Source organism: Psittacula echo, assembly GCF_963264785.1.
Source record: "Psittacula echo genome assembly, chromosome: 1".
NCBI classification, from domain to species: Eukaryota; Metazoa; Chordata; class Aves; order Psittaciformes; family Psittacidae; genus Psittacula; species Psittacula echo.
The window spans coordinates 89934296-89957846 of NC_137735.1; the positions used below are offsets into that span (position 1 = coordinate 89934296).

The 23551-nt window shown below is 37.3% G+C and overlaps 1 protein-coding gene across 1 annotated transcript in view; it reads right to left on the reverse strand.

Annotated features, from left to right (window-relative positions):
- The window catches only part of LARGE1 (LARGE xylosyl- and glucuronyltransferase 1), a gene marked incomplete at its 3' end in the record, with an annotated part of 273098 nt that overhangs the window by 177661 nt on the left and 71886 nt on the right, over positions 1–23551 (reverse strand). The window contains exon 2 of the mRNA XM_080627788.1: positions 14694–14880. Coding sequence (XP_080483914.1) covers positions 14694–14799 — 106 coding nt within the window. The 5' untranslated portion in view covers positions 14800–14880. The remainder of the gene's footprint in view (positions 1–14693; positions 14881–23551) is intronic.

Consider the following 23551-nt stretch of genomic DNA (forward strand, 5'->3'; position numbering starts at 1 on the left):
CTCTTAACTTTTCTCCCTTTTCTTAAGTTTCAGCATCCAGAAGTGTACCTGTCCCTTCATATATGCATAGAAAATAATTACTCAAAATTTAAGTTTTCTGATTACTTCTTAAGTTGATTATTTTGAGATATACTGGAACCGTTAATTAAAGTACACAGGCAGAATACAACTTGCTCATTAAGTTACAGTCATTGTCTTTCAGTTATTTTATTCTTATTATTATTTCTAACCTCATAACCTTCAGCTGTCTTACTGGGGAGTTGACAATATAAAGCCTCTGCTCTTGAGCTAGACTGATAATAAAAAGGTGCTGGGAGGTCTAGACAGAGTTAAGTAAGTAAAAAAACATTGCTCCATCTACTATTACCAAAAATGCTTCACCTACAGGATCACTCTCCTCTTTCTCTTCAATGTATTGTTCATTCAATTTATATTTGCTCTTCAGAGGATCAAATAGGCAGGTTTTTCATATTCCTTGTAACAGCAAATTATCTCTTAATAATTCTTAATGATTTCCTTCAACTTTACAACATTGATTCAGTTAAAGCCACAAACAAACACTTGATGACTAACAAATATCCATTAACCAATTTGCAAGTTCAACTGGTCACCTTTATGTTTAGACTGAGTTTCAAATACAAAAATTCACTGTAATTTCAGACGTTTGAAACCTAAAAGAATAGTTTGGAATGGATAATGACATACAGGTTTCCATGATGTTGAATCCTTTCACACATATGTGATGCTCAAATACAATAAGGTTAGTGTGAGGCATTGTGAGACTGCTTATAGTAATGTTGCAAATGACACTTTCATAATGGAACTCAGTGTCTTCTGGACTCCTCAAGATAATCCTCTTTCTTTTCAATATGAATCCATTTTTTCACTACATCTCAGGTTTGCGCATGCACATCTTTTACTTTGTCTTCTCTCCCTGCCTGTATTATTACAAAAAAAGCCAGCTCTCAGTACTCTGTTCAGCTTCCTACCAAGAAAGCCTTCATGACAAGTGACAATAACACCTGAGCACAGTTCTTTCCTCACTCATTCATTAGCTCCTCCATCCTTAGTTAAACCCTCATGTCCTCAGTTTTCACCACCTCATGTCCTCAGTTTTCACCACCCTGTTAGAACTTCTGTGAGACCCACTGAAAACACAGCTCCCACACTTCACCAATCCTTTTGCAATTCCTACTCTCACTCACTGAAAAACTGGTTCTTCCAACAAGCGCCACCTAAAATTACCATCTTTCAACCAGAAGAAGCTTTCCATTTCCTGTCTGCCTCCAAGAGGAGTCCCTATTCCACCACAGCTCCTAAATCAAGTACATTACTTCTGTGCAACCAAACTGTAATAGCACAAAAAACATCCCTTGCTCAGAAATGGCTCAGATTTTCCCATTACTTCTGTGCAGTCAAACTCTGACAAAAACACCAGGAATGTTTCTAAGCAGTATAGAAATAATAATATAATATCTTCCTACTCCTTGTACTTTACTGATTGATATACAAGGTAAACGATCATTTAGTTATTACAAATACAACAGTCTGCTCAAATATCCAAATCTTTTCCCAAATAGCTTGTTTCCAAAGACAATACTTTATCATTTTAAAAATTAAAGGAAATTAAATGTACATTACATATGTTCACAGAATGCAGTCCGGTACTCTGTAAACTTTTTTCTCCCCCAAAAAAATACCATTATGCTTCAGGTTGACAATATTATTTTAGATCTGGCTCCCCTGAGTCAACCTGCAAAATAAATTATTATGCCAATTAGAACAGTACTAATCGTTGTAGATTTGGTGGAGGAAGGGATTCTGCCCTTTTTTAGTAGTAGCAATCACAATGGGTAACATCAAATTTTTCTAAGCTAATGTCATTTTGTCTTGATTTACCCGCTTATTGTGGTTTTAGTACTCAAGGTGGAAAAGTGACTATTGATATCAAAAAAGCTCTTTTCAAAAAGCTATTTTTAATAAAGCTCAGGAAGGTTCCATGACCGGAAAACTTAGAGGCTTCTGCAGTTACATCCCAAATAAGTAGTGTAGATAGAGGCCTTTTTTGAAGCTAAAAAGAAAAACGCAGTTACACAACAGTCTTCCTGGCAAGAGGGAATAAATCAGTCCTCTCAGTAGAGCAAAGTATCAGGCTGGGAGCCATCTTTTCTGAAAAAAAAACCCCATAATGACTGATCCTGGGTTAAAGCTCTCAGGTGCTCAACCTGAGCCTCTCCAAATTCAGAGGGGCCTGTTTTTTCAACAGGAGAAACATTGACTCAAAATCAGGCATCCAGAACCAATAAAGCAAGACGGTAGCAGCCACAATTACAAACTGCTTAAAATTTTTCTTAAGTGCTTTCACAGCATGTGCTGTACAAATTAATCAGCTACATCACAGATCAACCATCAAATCCACTATCCAATAAATGAAGTCTATCTGATGCATACAGAAGACTAACCATTACGCTTCTGAGCTCCCTGTGTGGCTTTGTCTTAGTCTGATCTGTTCTTCTCTGACTTACAAAACTGTAACCTTCTGCTCGAAATTGAGAGCTTCTGCTTTTAAAACTGCTTGGAACCTGATAAACAACCCCCCAAACAGGTGGGATATGCAAATTGCACATTAACACCTATACAGACAGTACTTCACTCTTTAGTGCTTCGTTGTAAGATAAGCTTGTGCCAGTCTAAGATGACATGCCATTTTAAACACCTATTGCTATGTCAACTAGCGTAATATTCCACATGACTTTTTATTGGTACATATGTAGTTTTGGAAGCTGTTTTAACTGAGCTGGCAAAAGCCATTCCTACACTGCAATAACGTTATCTACAACAATGACAAGGACCAGGGTAATTGTGTAATTTATGAAGATTTCTACCCAGATTCTTTCCTGTCATCCCCTGATTCAGTGTGCTGCACATCTGTATTGCACCACAAATCTAACCATACTTCTGAGGCACAAATAAGTAAATGTGTACAAACAAGAACTGGGGACAGGGAGCATACGATATTTTTGAAGGGAATGGGTAGTGAGTCACATACCCAAACCCATAGTTTTCAATATCTTGATTTAACCTGTCTTCCTCCTGAATACAGTTAAAAACCATGAGTCCCACAACTAGCTTTGTTCAAGGAATAATTTTCTTCTCGTCATCTCCTGACAGTGGTCTTCAATTAAAGCCTGCAATGATGAAACTCTCTGAGACTGACAGAGGAAATAAAAGGAAAGAAACTACTGAAATGCATCTTCAGAAGTAGATTATTAAATGTCCCGCAGACATCGCTGAGAGTGACAGCCGCCAGAGCTTAGTGAAAAAAGAGAAGCAGAAAATTAAACTTCTCATTGGGCTTGATGATGATTAATATCTCTGATGAGCTGAAACTGCTTAATCTTTGCTATTAATATCAAATCACTGAGGTGTAAGTATGGTAGCTGAAGAGAAAGGGGGCATATGAGAATGTTTAAAATTGGGGAGAGGAAAAAAAGACAAAAATAACTGAGGTATGTTTTGCTCTTAAATCTCTTCAAGCAAGAAACTCAGAATGAAGCTGAGTCACCATCAGAGGCTCTGAAGTCAGGTTACCATGAGGCAGCTCTCGTGCAAAAAAAGTTGTTCAGTTTAAAGGAGATAAATAGCAGATTTCAATCATTTGGTTAAGGGCATTTGCATTCTACAGGAAGAGTACTTAATTCATCACACCTCCATTAAAGTGTATGTGAACAAGCAACTAATGACTTCACCCAACTCAAGTATGTTAGATAATGGTTATTTTCAGATTTACTTATTTCTGTGTATATTGGCAAAGCTTTAAAGAGGTAGTTGGAGCTCCTTGGAAGCTAATAATTACGTTTAGCGTGCAGACAGATTTTTCTACTTGGTTGCTGTAAGAATACTCTACAAAATGTAACCTCTCTGTTGAGATTTTTACCTTAAACCCTTGGGTTTGTAATGCACTGAAGCAAGAGGTAAAATAGCTAAATCCATTATAGTTAATACCCCTAGAAAACATTCTGTGCGTATTACATTTTCAGACCAAAGGAAATCTGTTAAAGTCACCGTAGATCACTTGAGATACATATTATAACAGTTTGATTAGTAGGGAATAAAAAGCAGATTTTTATAGCACCCATTCATCTGAAAACGTTATTCTTGCTAAAGTTAACAAGCAAAATCATGGAGTTAGGTTAAATTAAATTCAGTGACAGGCAGGAAATTTACTGATTGTGAAATATTAAAGCTGTGGTATTAGCTCAATACAATTCTAGAATACTGAATGCTTTAATGATATGAAAACAGTGGGAGAGAAATCTTTCATTTCTTAATACTGCAAAGGTAACTTGCAAACACTGTACAGTGATTTTCTGTTTTATTTTGAGAACTGAGATTACAACACCCATAAAATGTAAGTTTATAAGCCTGAATAATTGGTTGACAAATTAGTGCTCAAATAAATCTTGTTTCTCAAATTTAATAAACATTTTTAACTTGCACCTGAAACTGTGCTTGATTTAATCTTTTCTGAAGGGTTATTTTTCACTACTGAAAAGGTATACAGTAACCTGAAGCCCAAAACAAAGAATCTGATTGGGAAATTAGTTTTTCTGTCTTAGGATGGCAACTGATCATCCTGATAACTAGGGTTATCAGCTATGGTAAGCCTAGTAATTACCCTATAAATATATCTTTTTGTTAAAAAAAACCCAGCTATATGTTTTGGTAATTGTAGTTCTGTACCAATCTCATCTATAGTTCTCAAGATGATATTTCTTGCGGTGTACTTTATGTATTGCAATGTCTCATAGCCTTGAGCACTTATTTACACAAAACTGAAACTGTTCAAATGATCCTTTTTTATTATTTTTTCCTCATCTATTTCTCATCTTTCATTTCCAAACATGACGCCAGAAAAATATAGACAAGGATTAAGGCATGTATTTGTGAAAAAGGTGGCATAATTTATTCAGAGATGTGCTAAAATCCTCCACCAGCTTTAAAATAAAGTTTGGAAATCTGGTTGGAAAAAAACCTGTGGTGTATCTAGAAGGCATGGGTCAGATGCAGGAATTACCAGCCAACATTATTCTATCAACACTACAACCAACATTATTCTATCAACTCTACAACCTAATGCAGACTACACTATGCAAGATACGAGAGATGTTAACAGTCGTCTCATGGCAAAAAACTACAAATCTTCATTAGCCAACAAAACATAAGTACCTGTTCTATGAGATTTTGCGGAAAATCTACAAATTTGTCTGCCAGTTCCATTTTGAAACACAAATAAGCAAAAGCCTGATGCAACTACTATAAGAGAGATGTACTGACATGTAAAGGAAAGACGAATCATAAAACAGAAAGAAAAGAAAGAAAATGGTGGGGAGGAACACTGCTTTTAGAGTTTATTTTATTTTTTTAATGCAATCACATACAGCTCTTTCATCTTTTTTTATTCCAGCACTTTCTTTAAGCCTTTTCCAGCATATAAGAATATTTCTATCTTATTAGCCATGGCTTTATTTCGGCTCCAGAAATAATCATCTATATATTACACGAATGCTATGCGACATTGTTTGATATTAAACTACACCATGACAACCTCAATGCTGTGTTAAGAGAGCCAAATGAAGATGCTATTGTAGCACCAACAGCCATAAATGTACTGGTTTTAATCTACTTAGGAAGAACAAATATCACTTTGAAGATGTAGAGGCCCAGGATTCACTGTCTAGAAAACAGTGTACAAGCTGACCAGGCTTCTTCTGCTTTTCATAGTGGCCTATCTCTATCCCTAACAGTACCTGTGCTCGCTCAATTAAAGCCAGCATAAACAGGTCTGATTCTATTACAATCATACTTTCAGTTTATTTTGTAGATACAGATTTTGGATTTTCCAATTCATAACCTTAATATATTACAAGGTTGTAAGCTACTCCATGTGTCCTAAAGTATACAGTGATGATAGTGATTTCATTGGGCATCTACAAAAGTTCAGGAATCAGTATGCAGACAGCAGATCATGCACCTTTTCTTTAGAATAGGTATAGACCTGTTACTACAAGCTCACTGGAAAAGTATCTCATTATAGTATCATAGAATTGTTAGGGTTGGAAAGGACCTTAAGAATAATCTAGCTCCAACTCCTCTGCCATGGGCAGGGAAGCCTCACACTAGACCATGTCACCCAAGGCTCTGTCCAACCTGGCCTTGAACACTGACAGGGATGGAGCATTTACAGCTTCTCTGGGCAACCTGTTCCAGTGCCTCATCACCCTCACAGTAACGAACTTCTTCCTTATACCTAACCTGAACTTCCCCTGCTTAAGTTTAAACCCATTACCCCTTGTCCTATCATTACAGTCCCTGATGAAGGGACCCTTCCCAGCATCATTTCAGATATCAGAAGGCTGCTGTGAGGTCTCCAAGCAGCCTTCTCTTCTCCAGCCTGAACAGCCCCAACTTTCTCAGCCTGTCTTCATATGGGAGGTGCTCCAGTCCCCTGATCATCCTCGTGGCCTCCTCTGGACTTGTTCCAACAGTTCCATGTCCTTCTTATATTGAGGACACCAGAACTGCACACAATACTCCAAGTGAGGTCTCACAAGAGAAAGCAGAGGGGCAGGATGACTTGTGCACATTCAGGCTCCTAAGATGATCTTGAACCTGATCTTGTCCTACAATGGGTCTAAGGTCTTCATTCTCACAGCCCCTGCATTTGCCTTCCAAGACTTGATTGGCATGGCTAGAGCACTTGCTGGTGAAGACTGGGGCAAAGAAGTCATTGAGAACATCAGCCTTCTTCAAATCCAGGGGAGCCAGTTCTCCCATTTCCTTCCAGAGGGTGCCCACATTATCCACGTATCCTTGCTTCCACCTTATGAAACACTTTATTCAGACAGTAAAATATTTTATCTAGGCCCATAAATTATCTTCCATTATTTTTGTTTTTAAGTGAATGTACCAAACAGAAGCACAATCTGTTATGTTCTCTGAATTTAACTTTGAAAACTTTCAGTTCTCCCCCCTAATTACTGATCTCTGCAAAAGCTGACATTTAGCAATTTGAAAGCTAAACAGAATTATAATGAAAACAAAACATGTTTAAAACCTTCATGTTCACATCCTGGACTTTGACTCATGTTCCACAGAACTATGGAGATGAACGGTTGTGCTACAGGTCAGAAAAAATTATTACCACAGGATAGCTCAAATGGCTTGAACATTGTTAAACTGCAAAAGAATATCAGGCTAAAAACATAAAATTCTTCAGGTCATCAACTTTTCCTCCTATTGTTGGTATCTACAAAGCTAAGTGAACCGAGTTGACTGCTGTCAGCCCATGGTTTTGAAGTTAGCTGTGCATTTCACTCAATTGTCCAAGGATATCGAGATACCTTTAAAAAAATCTTTCAGATTCAAGTCTCAAAACAAGAACTGCAGAAGGAAAAGCAGCACAAGAGAGGTAAAACTTCAAGAGAGGGAAATAACTACTCAACTGAAAAACTGAATGGTTGTCATGACTGAAAAAATGTCTGAAACGGGTAAAGAGGGAATAAAGAGATGTCTTGACAATACTGGGATTCTTAAGATAAGCATACCTAAAACATATCCATCCAATATCAGGCTATTAACCTTCACACTCAGTTGCTTTTCCTAAACCGTGCCAGAGCATTATCTGCAGAACAAAAGAATGACCATACATGATGTGTGAAATACTTCTTCACATTTATTTTTAACTTGACTCCTTCCCCTTCCGGTATTATACACATTTAAATAAATATTCAAAATATAAGTTCCAAAACTACTGAAAGACATTACAGATGCAATTTACTAACAGGAAAGATTCTGATTACAAACTTTTTCCAGATCTGAAAGAATACCCACAAATTTTAAACAGAAATATTCCACTAAAACCAAATATCGTAAGTTCTGAGTTAACTGAAACGTTTGCCAGAACCAAAACACTAAATTTTCATTTCAATCTTTTAAAATATTTAGATTTCAGGTATTTTATTTCTCCAATACATATACATTTGTTGACCTGTTTTCCCTCAAAACTCATTGGTTAATTTCAAGTTATTTTGTAAGAAGGAAAGAAGTGAGATATAATGAAGCTGCTACAATAGCCAGGAACACACAGAGAGATGCTATACATTTCACTATTGAGAAATATATTGCAGCATGAACTCAAGATTTATTTAAATACCAGGAGACCCATATGGGAGCTAGATTTTTATAAATGCCCTAATTGTAGGAAAAATGACTTCAACATCAATCAGCCGCATGCCATCAATCACAGCAAGTCAGGCTACATTAGTTGCAACATTCAAAGAAGGTCTGGTGGACTTATAAGCTGCACATTTTGTTTCAAAAAGCCAAGCACAACTGCTTAGGAGGTTGGCTTTTTCTTTTTTTTTTTTTTTTTTTAAGAAACAAGGCATTTAAGCTCATCTTGGTTTTCTACAGAAAACTATATTTTGACTATGAAGTTATAAGTACCTATCTTTGAATCTTTCTTTGAAGAGAATGAGGAATAATCAGGAAATAACTCCCCTACTGCTAGTCTTCCATGAAGTCCCAATGGAATTCAGGCATCTAGATGTCCCTTCTTCTTGGAAGGAATTTGTTCACCTTTGTGAAATGCAACTTTCATGGACTACATTTTTCCCAAAAGTTTGCTCAATGAATGCGAAAGTCAAAGATGGAATAAGAGCCTTGAGAGGAGTGTTGAAAGAGAACATGTATGTCCTGCACTGGAATTCAAAAGAGCAACGTGTATTTGCTTTCCTTTGGCACAACATACTCACAAAAGAAGTGGCTGTTGCAAGATTCATGGCATTTCCCGAGACAATAACATATTGGTTTAAGGATGTGAATTCCTGGCAAGCAAAAGAAGAAACAGCACTGAAACCAGCATTTAGGTGTTGAGCTATTTGGTGGACCTTATTAGTTAAGGATAAAATTGCATTGCAGAATCCTTTGGTTTAATTGAAAGAGTGGTTGAGAAGAAAAAAACAAACATGGTCCTCACTAACTCCACAGTTTGACCTTCAAAGGCTTCTCATGACCATGTTGTATTTTGGTTCACATTATTTGCCTAAGGCCATTCTCTTTTTGCCACAGAAACTACTTGAATTTCCAGTCACTGCTCGCGAGCAGACTGTGTCTTTATATAACGGGGAATAAAACTCTTTATTTTTTCATATTTGCTTATTATTTTCTCATATGATAGTGAAATAATGGTTCTCATGTCTGTACATGTCTGCAAAACAAGATCTAATTGTGGGGATACTGACTTGCAAGCTAAAGATGATGAGCTTTCACAGCATGGACCTCCTGGTCAACAGCATACTTCAATCAAACTTCATCAGTATACCAGACATTCCAAACTCTGTATATCTGAATCACAAGGGTTGCATAAAAAGTCAAGCTTTCAAGGACAAAGCAATAAAACCTGCCGTAAGCCTGAGGTCTTTGCTATCATGACTGATTTTGTTCTTCGAGGATCTTCCAGTAAAAACTGCAAACACACTAAAAAAGGTATCTTGATTGCAGCTGAGATAAAAGTGTTCAAATGATAACTGTCAGCATGTTTCCTAAAATAGCATAACAAGAGAGGAGTGAATGACCACCATTTGCTCCAGAATGGAAATGTACACAGAAGCAGCTTTTATGACGGGGTTGCTATGAAGCCAAACTAAAGCATGTATAATGAGTAACTGAACATGTAAACCTGTTCAGCACCCATCACAGTAACATCCTTATTATATGCAAAGGAGCCCTTTCAGGACCTCTCTTCTAAGAACTTTATTAAAAAGACACGATAAATACAGAGGTTGAAACTCCTACTTTAAATGCACACTGGATTAAGTTTTCTTGTTTAATCCTGCTGAGACACACAGCAGATAAAATTCAGACAAACTGAGCGAATTGCAATGAAAAAAGCAATTTCAGATTTTGCCTCTTTCTGATTACATTGTCTGTGAAGGGATTATTTTCTGATGTTTGTTAATCAGTTGCAAGTGTTTGATAGACATTTTAGCAATTAATTATTTGTTTGCCTCTTCCTATGAGCAACTTATTGCAAGCATTAAAAATTCAGCAGTTTTCATCACGCACATAAGATCATGTGATAAACTTTTGGCACCTAACTCTATAAAGCTGAACTCCCAGAATCAGTTTTCTGATTCAAGTATTCACAAATATGATTTCAAAATCTGCTTCCCATGAATATTAAAACTGGATATTCATTGTTTCTGTAGACATTTTTCCCAATTAACATATTCACTAGAATATTTATGGAAAGCATACACAAGAAGAGTGTGAACAGCATCAAAGTGAAGCCATTTAAATACTAAGATGAATATTTGCAGCCTTCCTTCATTTTACTTTATTGTATTTTATGAGGTGTTTGCCCAACTCTGGCTTCAATCATGTCTCTACAGATTACTTGGACTAAAATGTAGTCAGAAAATTATAGTTGCCCAACACTGGAGTGAAATAAAGAACAACTGAGGAAAACAAGTCCCAGGAAAGAAGGCAGGTCGTGCTTTTAAGATATTACCTTGACAGTTGACAAAAAACAGAGTCAGCTTCCTGCTCACTCACAGACTTCCTACATAGTGTCTCACACAACTTCTCAAGTCTTTATCTTAAGGTTACATTACTGACTCTTCCTTTCCTGTGAAATACGTTCTACACAGAAACCCTCCACAGCCACTCTGGGGATTTCAACCTCGAGTGGATCCACAAAACAGAAACTGGTAACTAAAGTGTAATTTCATTCTTTCAAAACAGAGGTGACTGAGGCCAAATAGACACAGTGGGCATTTTTTTGAGGAAGCAGTAATCTAGAGAGCATGTGTCAAATTACAGTTCCAAGTCTCCATTTTACATGACTTTCATGGTAAAGGGGATAGGAAACTGCTGCATATAGGTTGGAAAATGATGCTATTTCTGTAGCCATTAATGGTTAGTGAAACTGCTATATTCCTTCAAATGAAAACTCATATTATTTGATTATTGCCTCTTTCCTGTTTTAAATGCACCCCACCCTTCCTACTCTATCACCTTCCCCTTTGAATGTGATTTAAGAATGTTGGAACAATTAGCTTTTTCATTCAAAGTAACTGATAACTGAAATTACAATGTCCTCATGCATTATTAAAAACAACAGTAACCAGTTACATTCAAAGGCTATACAATATTAAAAATCCTCTTTAATATTCTAGTTCATAACCTTAAGAGACATATATTCATGATTAATGAAGCTTTTAGTAGCTGTCACTGTCAGTTTGGGTAATGTCTCCTCCAATGAATATTCCAAGGAAAGAGTCTTACTGGTAGCGTCTGAGTGACAACTATGCAGTGTTAGGCTGCAATGTTCATTCTGACCAGAAAAACAAAACCCAAAATGAAATGAAATCCTTCTTAAAGAGTTGCAAACTATTTAAAAAGCAGAACGTGGGATTTGACTACATTAGCCCATATTTTGTATTACAGATTGACTAACAAAGAGCTTATAGAGGCTTTCTAAATGTGATCCCACTGCCATGGCATGGCAAATGAATAACTTCTTAGATATAAACACATAGACAAGTAATGTAATCCCTAATTACATCAAGAACAAGTAATCCCCAGACAAAGCACCGCAGATACCAGTACCGAAGAGAGAGATTTGATTCTAGAACCCTGACACATACCAACGAACAAAAACCTGCAAAATAATACAAAAAAAGAGCACACCATTCTTTCCTATTACATCTCAGAGAGCTCAACCTTTTTAGCTTAGTGAGAAAAAGACTGAGAGGTGGTTTGACTACATGTAAGTACCTTCAAATGGAAATACACCTACAAGTAAGTGGCAAGACAATGGAGCCAGGCTCTTCACAGTGACACATGGTGCAGGGATGAGTGACATCAGACATAAATTGAAGCAAAAAAGGTTCAAACTAGATATAAGGAGAAACTCTTCCACCTGAGGAGAGTCAAGTAGTGGCACAAGTTGCCCAGGGAGGCAATGTAGTCTCTTGCTTGGAGGTTTTCAAGACATGACTGGATAAAAGTTTAAGAAATCTTGCCTGATACCAAAGCCCACCCTGCCTTGAGCAGAAGTTTAACCAGAGAACTCCTGAGGCCCCTTCCACCCTGAATAATTGAATCTATGAAGAAACTAGGCACTGACAATTTCTTTAACTTAGTGGATAAAAGTATAACAAGACCCATTTACTTTAATCTAAAACCAAACGAACTGAAAAGAAAGCTTCTGGCTCTGCCTGTGATTAACCAAAGAAGCTAATGCCAGAAGACAGAGAGGACTTTCCACTCCTGCTGGTTTCAAATCAAGGCATGATGCTGCTGTGGGACATTTTTACTCAACTATACACAGACAGCTTAAAACGTAAGTAAATTGTGTGAACCACAGTGAAGTACAGCACAAAAAGCCGATAAAATGACAGAAAGGCTTTAACTTTCTGTCCGTAATACCTACAAGTTAAGGGAAATCCTAGCTATCACTTGGTTAAATAAATATTTTACCTGATCATAGTTTTTAACCAACAATCATGCCCCATCCAAAAATAAAAATAATCAACCCCCCCCCCCAAAAAAAAAACAGATATAGAAAAATAACAGAAAGAGTTACTATTTGCATGTAATTTCCAGTCCTTTTTCAGTAGAAGGCTTCTTAATAGGTAATGGGCTTTGCTCCCTGGTTTGCATTTAAGATAAGTCACACTGAGAGCTTTAAGTCACTTCAAATAACATTTAGCAGCGAATTTCAAGATTTGTATTGAGCACTCTGTAAAAACAAAGGATTCTACACACAGAGGAATTTAAAGCAGCATGCCATTATCAATTGTGGACACAATTAAAATAGTCATTATGATAAGGCAGCATAATATTCTTCTAAAAGCAAAAAGGTGAGGCCTGCATTTGCTTAGCTTTTAAAATCAAACACAATCAGTACTGTTCTGCCTGCCAGATCATTAGTTTTCAAGTATGCAGCCAGCACCCTTTACATTTCCAATCTAACATGAATCCCATAAGTGTTTCATCCTAGAATGAGCTCATAGAGTTACTGCCCATTAAGGCAGAATTTTAAGTAAGCAAATAAATTTGCATAAGCAAATATTTGTACCTGGCATGTAACTAATACAGAAATGTATGTAATACACACTAAAAATATTCACACAGTCTTCCTTGTAATTTAACCTGGAATCCAATTTTGTTTTTGAAACAAAGCACAAATTCATCAGCCAAGGTTACATGAAAGAAGCTTGACATTTTAAACAATGCCTTTTTAAAATTATCAGACTGTAAACTAGCATTTGAACAGTTTTTAAACAGCTGAAACACCTTTCCTTGTACTAAGAGAATTACAAAGGCTGAATGGCTTTTTTCAGTCTTGCCAAACCAACACACCTATTGCCAAACACAAAATGCTCCATCTAATTTAAAATAAAAAAAATAAAAAAATAAAAACCCCCTCAAAACTACAAACTAATAAGAAATAGGAGATCCAGCATCTTCTAACCTCACCTAACTGAAGTATTACTACTGAACTCCTTTAAAGCCAAAAAAAGAGGTCATCAGACAGACAAAAGGCAAAGTAGTGGTTATTCCAAGTCTGATTATACAAAGTGCTAGTTTTATAGCTGCAAGTCAATGTACCTAGAAGCTTGAGGATCTCCACCTGAAAAAAGGACAAAGATACCAGCTATAGCAGCCCACCACCACCCAGAGTGATACGGATTTAAACTGATTTTATATAAAGAGATTTTATACAGGTATTTGCTGATTTTCTGTGTTCGGCCTCCTAGCACAATAAACATAGAGGCAGTGGCTAGAACTAACAATCTTCACGCAAAGGCAAGAAAACAGCCTCATGTGTTTGCAGGTTTTGGCCACGTATGCATTTATATAACCAAATCAGGAGCCTAGAGAACATTTCATGTAATTCTTTGCTCTTACATTTACACTTCATAAAGCAGTGTCCCACCACTGTCTGACATTCCAAACTAGGTACCAGCACGTGTTCCATGGTCCAGTGAACAGCAGCACAATGGACCACATGACAAGAGAAAGGCTGCACCTGAGTGACCATGACCTAGACAGTCCATGATGCAAAGAACCATGGCAGACACACGTTTTCCTGGCTTGTCCTGTAGGCTCTCCAGCTAGATACACTTCCTGCTTTGTGTCCCAGAACTAGGCTCACTCTCATCTATATGTTTAAGGGCTAACACACAGGTCCATAAAAACAGAGCTGTGTAAAGAGTGCCCAGAATAAATATTTTTAAGCACTTTAAAATAATATTAAGGACAGATCTGAAATGAGATGTTAATTTCAATTAAAAGTAAAATCTTACAGGGCATAGGATAGTTCAACTTTTAAAAATTAGAAAACTCTGAAAAGAAATGAGTAAGGTGGATTTGTTTGGGTTTCTTTCACTTTTTACAAGTCAAAAAATGAAAAAAAAATCAATAAGTGGGGGCAGCAATTACATCCTCCTCAGCAGTGAGAACACGGTAAGGAAGGCCCTTCATTGAAACCTGCACCTTGCGAACTACTTGCTCTGCAAGTCAAACCAGATTTATTTCAATAAAATCAATGATCCACATTTGTCTGCCCTGATACATTCAACACCCCAGCCCTCCACCTGTAGCCCTTATTCTCCTCCTACCTTCAAAACTCCCGGCAAACAGATAAATCCACGTAATGGCAGGGACAAAAAGGACAGTCAGAGAGGCAGCCAGGAATTTCCGTCGCCCTCTGCAGATTCCCAGCATTCTCTCAGGAGTGCAGATTCCCAACCCAGTGCTGTTCCTATGTCGGAAGCAAATAGTCCACAGCCTCCCACATACTACTCCCTGCGAAGGAAAGGAAAAATAAAAATATTTTAACAGCTTATCTCTATACAGAAATTTAGATACACCAGCGTTCCTAAAGAGATAAAAGGACAAGGCTAAAGATAGAGTTACCACAACGGCAAAGCAATACCCATTTCAAAACTATCCAGGACTAAGTAAAAATAAAGCAAGTTTTAGAAGTCAGACTAAGACAGTAAGTCAATAAAATACATTGTATAACCTAAATACACATTGAGCTAGTCTTACAACCAGACATCATCTTTATTTATTTCTTTTCCAGCCTTTTACTACAGAAACCCTGGGTCCTTTGATGCTTATGTGTGCTGGTGCCCCTAGGCAGATAAGAGAAAGCCACCCCTATTTCTTCACCTGCTCCCAAAGAGCAAAAATCACACCAGCGAATCAATGAGCTGGCTGCAGGTGGTCATGAACTCAAAAGAGTGAACTGAAAAATTAAAGGAACACTTTGGGTGCAGGTGGATGTTATTAAAATGACCCACTTTGCTAATCAAAAAGCAACGCTGATGAACTGCTTTATAGAAGGGGAGAAGAGCAAAATGGGCAAGAAAGCTTCATTAGTCACAAAATGGGTATCAAGAACTTTAGATTGCATGCTGTGAGAAAAGAAGGGGATTCTGGAAAGTACCACTGCTTTTATGAGGGGAAAAAAAAAAAAAGTAATTCTGATCTTAATTTGTTTAAAACAATCATGCTGCATTTCAGAGTGGCCAAGATGGCAAAATAATCTGATGATTCTTATTCACAGAAAAACCAGTGCAGGCTTGCAAGGTGTAAAAATAATGTTTCACATTAGGAGGAAAGGCTAGTGTTAGACTAGAGAGGGTAGGGAAAAGAAGGATGTATTAAGTCCATGCAAACCTAGTTCCAAGTTTTGTGTGAAAGAGCTTATGTTTTCTGATTTTAAAAAAAGAATTGGTCTACAAGAATGACAAGGAAAGAAACGCAGACTTGGGCAGTACAAGGCGTTTAATAACAGTGCCCTTTGGCTTATGCTTAAACTAGCAGTAGAGCTGAAATGAGCAATGAAAGCATTTCTGCACTGACAATGGCTACTGTGTACCTTGAAAATATGGCTGAGCTCTACAACTCTACATACACTGCAGTGGAAGTAATTCTGAAATCAAATTACTGCAAAAATGAGAATTGTAAACAAGAGAAATGGGCTCACACGAAGAACTCGGCTATTGGAGATACCTGGCTGCAAAAAGCAGGCAAACTTAGAGCTGTTCCTCAAACATTCAATAGACCCCACTTCACTACTCTACACTTTAAGAGCCATGATAGTACTTTGACCTTGGAACTGATAAAATGGACTGTAATTTGTCCAGAGCCAGCACAAAAAGCATTCCATTGTGTCAGCTTTTCAACACAATGAATGCCTCACCACAGACATTTTGCACAAAATATGTGGACAGACTTAATATTAACAACTGTGGTATTAGAGTCACTGTGTCAGACACAAACATTTGGTAGATAAATTGTGGAGAACTTTCATCTTTACTCGCTGTATCTGAATAATGATTAAATTTAATTTCTTTTCCTTATATCACATAGCTTGTACAACTACTCTGAAGAAAGTCCTTTACATGCCTACTTGAAAAACACAACTTTTCTGGCTTCTGTGTTTTACACTTGCTACATGTGTGTATATCGTAAAACGCACAGAATCACTTACTTTAGGAAATTATTTCTTTCTTCCTTTAAGATCACCACGTGCACCACTGACATCAGTCTGTGCAGGGACAAATAAATCTTTGAAAATATAAACCCACAACAGGGTCATTTTCGAATAGCCACATCTTGTAATGTGACATGCACTGCATAGATACTGCTCCTATGGTACCAAAGTAAGAGTCAACGCTAGATATTTCTGGAATCATGCTGTTACAAATACACTGATAGAAGTTTTGGGGGTAATGACAACCAGGCTCTGAAGCTTGGTGGATTCATCCTGGGGCTGCATTTGTAATAAATAATTCTATTTTTGCTATATATTTTTTTAAATATCCATGCAAGTTTCTGAACAGTCGACATGGAGGATGAAATCTAGCTTTTCCACCCCATGAATGTGAAGTACCACAACAAATTAAGAAAGTATAAGAAACTACACTGAACTCCCAATTCAGTTATAAAGGAAAGCTAGGAAAGTGGCAAATTCAGTCGAATACAGATTGTCATCACTGAGACAAAACAGATAAATCACTCTGCACATTCATGCACATGCTTTATCTAACTAGGAAGATATTTGGTAAAATCATAGACAAGTCAGCTTGTGACAGATCACCCTAGGAAACGTGGATATATCTCTTTTAATGGTGCTTTAAAAGGGAAAAGAGACATAAACTATTTCAAAGGAAGTTTATACTGTCTTCCCACCTCCCCAAAGTTGTAAATAGTTTCCCCTGAGTCTTAAATATTCATTTTCAGTGTATAATATCACCACACCTGCTGAGTAATTTTTTTCAAACTAGGCAACGCATCATGTGAATCAAGTGCAAACCTTACACAAACAACTATATAAAATGTCCATGAATGGTAATGAAGATGCTTAGCTTAAATGAAAAGCTTTGGAAGCCACCATTACCGGTTTTCCTCTTGCACATTTTTACCTAACACACCATCGTCAAACTGAAAGAAGATACTGCAGTTCTTTGACTTGGTTTTCCTTTCACTTCAATAGGTGGCCAGATTGATACCCATCATGAAAGGAAAGTGACTGATAACACTGCCCAGAGCACATATTTCTATCATATGAACTTGCCTTTACACTTCTACAGCATCCACTGCTCCTTAAGCCACAGTCCTACTGACCCAGATGGCCACCTGCCTAAAAGGTCTTAGAATGCAGCTACTTTGTATGCGACATTGCTAACTATATTAGTCTTTTCAGTAATAACAAGCACTGTTAAGATGGTTCACTTCATTCACACAAATCTATGCAGTGTTCCTCCTGACAGCTTCCAGCCTTAAAAACTGTGCTAACATAATGCCTGTACTCAGAAATTCATAACATTAAATATGAAAGAAAAAAAGAATTAGGATGAGGAAGTAACTGGCCCATTTAAGCACAGGATCCAGGTGCAATACTCAGATCAAAACAGAGCCAGTGGCTTCTCTTTATCTGTTGTCCACATGAACATCTGCAACTTCTGCCACCTTTACTGGGTTTATCTCAAAGCAAGAGGAATCAAAATTAGCCCCAGAGTGAAAGGGAACGGTTGGGAGAGTTTCTGGAAAGGGGGATGTACTTTGAAACATGGTCTCAGTTTTACTCCTCCAGACACAATAAGATTTTATGTCTGTGAAATAGATACAGGAAAGGTCCATGAATTTAATGCACTGCATGTGCTCCAAGAGTATCATATAATTGTATTTTAAAAATTAATTAAATTAATCTGATTAAATAAGTAATATCCACAAAAGCAGTTGTATGTACATCACGCTTGTATGCCTTGCTGTAAGTCAAATGATCTACACTTCCACAATAAACCCAGTTCAAGATTTATAAAACCTACTGGACATGTACAGATCACCAGACATGAACGAATACAGCGACCTCAAGCCAGCTCATCCTTGACTACTTCTAGCAGTGCTATAAAACGCTACTAACTTGAACAGTGCCTGTGTGAGGGGTCACAGTGGGAATTAACATAAATTGGGTTTCTCATTACTTACTCCTGACCTTCTTACCACATGGCAACAGCAAACAGAATTGCTTTTGTTACCATCACATATGGTCAAATGCTTCCCTTAACCACACTACCTTATCATAGTGGCTTTTTTCGTTTTAAATCAAAGATTATCTCCTCAGCTAAGTATGAAGTAGCTCTCAACCAGTAGGATAAGGACATATATTAAAGTATGTAACACAACACTAATCACGTTCGTATTCAGTTTCTATTCATTTGTTTTTTTAATTAGGGCATGACAGCTCGACGATGTCAGACATTCAGCAGCAGTTCCATGGAACAATGGAAGTAATTATGAAAACAAAAATCAAACACAATTAACTAGATTTAACTGCTCTACTATAAAAAGCTTTTCCAACTGCTTCATACATTTCCTTGCATTTGTTACAGATAATCTTATCCCAGTAATCTTTCATTTGCTTTTAGAGCCACTGAGATGAATATATACAGTTAAAGCTGTTTATACACCAACCCTGTGCCTTGGCTTTGCTGTGTTTCTTGAATTAATGTTATCTAATTCTCTCTGCTTTTCCACACTTGTAGTCACAGAGTCAATGAACAATTTCTACTGTAAAGCTTTTCCCTTGGCTCTGTGTCAATGTAGCATCCGTCCCTTACAAGAGATTTTTCACAGGTTTTTTGTCAGACTCAAAATATAAATAACCTAAAGAAAAAAAGAGTATCTTAGCCAGTATTTTTCTGTTTTTCTTTAAAATGTTGATAATGTGGGGTTATAATGAGTTTACTGCTTGATAGTCAGCTTCTTATCTTCCAGCTTTGCAGTCTTCCAATTATGAAAGTTGGTTGTCATGTGACAGATTTTTTTGTCATATTAAAGTTTGGTACCATAAAGGCAGGGTGTGGAATAAACACATTGTGAAATAAAAGACGAAAAAAGTAAATGGTAAATCTTTGTTTAAATAATACAGCTCTGTTAATATACTCCACTTCTCAAGTTCTTAGAACAGAAATAGCATTTTGAAGGAAAATGTCATCTCCTCTCTCATCAACTTCTTCTCCTACATGGCAGAACGTGCTACAGAAACAAATCTAAAGCTCACTGTGCTCCAAAATCCCGATTTTTCTTGGCATTGGAGATCTTCCCCCAAAATCAGACTTCTTAATCCCATTGTATCATGACTTTAAAGAAGGATTTGGAATGAACTTGGACTCGGCATCCACCTCAGAAGTTCTGTAAATCCACTTTAAAGGAACAGATTATAGCCGTTTCCAAATGCTACCAAATTTACTCTTTCCCAGCTAGTTACAAAAAACCAGTCCTATCTATAAGAGTGAAAATAGCCACTAAGTTGACAACCCAAATAAGTTCTTCCCTGGAACTGTGCTAGCTGCTCTGAGGGCACTCAGGATTGACACTCCTTTTATATTTTCACTCAGTACGTGCTGTGGTTCACAGAAAAGTCTGGTAATTAAAGTTTTCTAGAAGGTTCCAGGTGTAAGCAACACCAGCACAAGAACGGGGGACATGGTTTAGTGTGGATTTGGCAGTGCTAGGTTAACAGTTGGACTCAATGATCTTAAAGCTCTTTTCCAACCTGATTCTATGATTCTGTGAATGCGGATCTAACCTGCAGTAGCACAGTCACAGAAGGACAGAAGTTAATAAATAATTTGCTTTCATATTTTTCCATTTTCATTCCCATCTATTCCTCTATATGTATGTACAGATATATATTTATAGATGCCTTTTTAATGACACTCCTTTTTACTTTCAAGCCTAGACTGCTCAAAAATATGGAAAGACTGAAACTTCAAAAATTATTTTCAAAGAATAACGCAATTTAAGATGAACAGGATACAAATATTTTCCTAAGCCTCCTCTAAAATGTCACCGTAAATATGAGGGGAAAAAATAAATCTATTGGTTGAGAAGAGACAACAGCAACAAAACACAATCATGACAGAAAGATCAATCTTGTCTGTTACTCATATTCCATTTGCAACCCAAGAATGATACTTATTTTCAAAGCAGCTACTGACCTCATTTATCAGTGAGTTCTCCAAACTCTGCTTTACTCTACCCCCTCACCTATACGGGTACATAGCATCAGTACTTGCTGATTTTCCCCAGTGTATCTCAGGATTCAGCGCAGTTCAAAGAAAATAAAACAGAGCCTGATGCAGTTTGTGTATGACAGAAGTCCAACAACTCTATGCCAGGGCATCTTTTTCCTTCATAATCAAGTACTGAAGAGTCATGGGCTTGTCCATTTATTAAGTCTCTTTCCCAGGTATTGTGTGCATGCAATCACATAGAAAACAAAATAGTTTTTAAATCAGGAGTAAAGTGCTACTTGCAACATATGTAACACCTCTCAAGAATTTTGATGCTAACATTTTGCTTCTCAGCTGAAGTTCTCAGATGCTTATTCAAAAGTGATGTTTACCTTCATTAAAATCCTCTATGTACAAAGCTGCTTTAACAAGGAAGTTTTTTAAAGATTCATAAGAAAGTTTTGCCCAGGAGAAAATAATTACTGCTTGAAGTGTTTCTCCTTGACAAAAGAATTTATGAATCTATGTCCCTCCATGAAGCAAAGTCTTATCATATTAAAAAAAAAAAAAAAAAGGAAAAAGAAACGCTTTATTTTACTGCCTACATCTCACACTACAAGTTAGTTTTACATAGGGATTTGTAACATGCTTACAGCAGCTACTTGTCAGATGGAAATAGAAGTTAGCATCGTACTTGCAAATTGCTCTTTATGAAATACTTGTATTACATTAAAAAATAAAAAGAGAGAAATGGGCCCAGGTGGCTCTCTCTTCAATGCTGCAGTGAGGAGGAATGAGCTGAAGATGAGTGAATAGATCCTGTGGGTCAAAAATTGGTTGCTGTCATGGTTTAAACCCAGCCGGTAAATAAGTACCATGCAGCCACTCGCTCGCCCTCCCATGATAATAATGGCTTGTCACTGTTGAAGTAAGAACAGTTTAATAACTAAAGTACAATATAATACTACTTATAATGATAAGGGAAAAAAACAAGGGGAGAGAATATAAAACCAAAAGGGGAAAGGGAAAAAGCAATAAATACAAGTGATGCACAGTACAACTGCTCACTACCCGCCGACCGATACCCAGCCTGACCTGAGCAGCGATCTGGCCTTTCTGGGTAACTCCCCCCAGTTTATATACTGGGCATGACTTGCTGTGGTATGGTATACCCCTTTGGCTAGTTTGAGTCAAGTGTCCTGTCTCTGCTTCCTCCTGGCTTCTTGTGCCCCTTCTCACTAGCAGAGCTTGAGAGACTGAAAAGTCCTTGATCAGGGTAAGCGCCACTGAGCAATAACTAAAACATTGGCATGTTATCCTCACTGATCTCAGACTAAAGCCAAAACACAGCACTGTACCAGCTAGTAATAAAAAAATAATTAAGTTTATCCCAGCCAAAACCAGGACAGTTGCACAGCTGGTACTGTGAAGAGATACTTTGATTTTACAACCATGTGTCCCTCTCTGAAAATGGAAGACTGCTAACAAGAGACAGGATCCACCTGACCACATGGGGCAAAAGTCTCTTTTCCAATAGGGTGGGCACCAACTGGTGAGGAATTAAATTGTGATCAATAAGGAGGGAAGTGAAAACCCACCAACAAGGAAGAAAGCAGTGGATTGGCTGGGAATTGAAGGATGCTGAAAGATGTGGACAAGAAATACCTGTCTGCAGCAATCAGGTAATTGATACATTCAGGATTTTTTAGGAATGACTAGCCAAGAAGGCAAGGAAGAGAATTAGCCTTGTATGTGAGAGCAGCAGAAATGCATGGAGCTCTCCTTGGGATCCTTCTCCTCTAACTCATCACTGGTAAGACACATCTAGAGTGCTATGTCCAGGTCTGAGCTTGCCAGTGCAAGGATACAGCCAGAGAGGCTGTAAAGCATTCACACTTTGAGACATTCAAAACCCAACTGGACATGGGCCTGAGCAACTTGCTTTAGCTGATCTTGCTTTGAGCAGGGGATTGAACCAGATGATCTCCGGAAGTCCCTTCCAAACTCAATCTCATAATTCCATAATTCTACAGTGTGGCACCCACTTATAAAACACATAGTGGCCATTCAATTTAAATCCTCAAAAATTCCAACTAACATCTACTTCACTATTCACGAATAATAATGCACGTAAACAATTCTATACACAGGGAATCCCAGGTTAAAATTTTAGCTTGCATAAATCAATATAGCTTCCCTAAGGTAAATTCAACCTGCATTAATTCACAAAAAAAACCCATGGACAAAGTCTCTCATAATTAAGGGATGAAAGAATTTTTTATATAAGCACCAAAGTTATCCCCTCATCACTACATGCCACTTTAAATATTACTAAACTCACAAATATTTCTAGCAAATTTATATAAAAAATAAACAATGTAATGAAAACTCCAAGAATTGCTGGGAATTTTATATTTGAATAATCAAGGAATCAGCAAATAGTAAACCAGCATAATATATATATGGCCATGATGCAAAGCAGAAGACAATTTCTTCATTGCCATGATGTGCTACCTTACCAAGCACATTATACATTCTCAATAATTCTTTGCTACTACAGAACATTAAATAGCACCATGAGTTGTGAACAACTTTTTTTAGTAAGTTTCCTGCTGAAATCCTTCTGTCTCGAGGTTAAGAATTAATTTCTTCTTAAATATAATGCCATCCAGACAGGCTACAAGGACTATCAATTTCCCAGGCTTTCCCAGGGCTGAGTGGGTTCTATACAAGTTGATGGAAAAGGTGCTTCCCCCCATACTCCTTCTCACTTGACAAATAAGCAAAGCTTTTGCAAAATAATTTGGTGTCATTCACTTTTTAAAGTAGGAATGGCAGCAGTGGATTTAGGTTATTTCACATAGGACTATTCTTTTGTGTGAAAAGTGAAAACTGTTTCTACACACCTGAACCTTCACTGTGGTGTTTACTGCCATGCATCATCA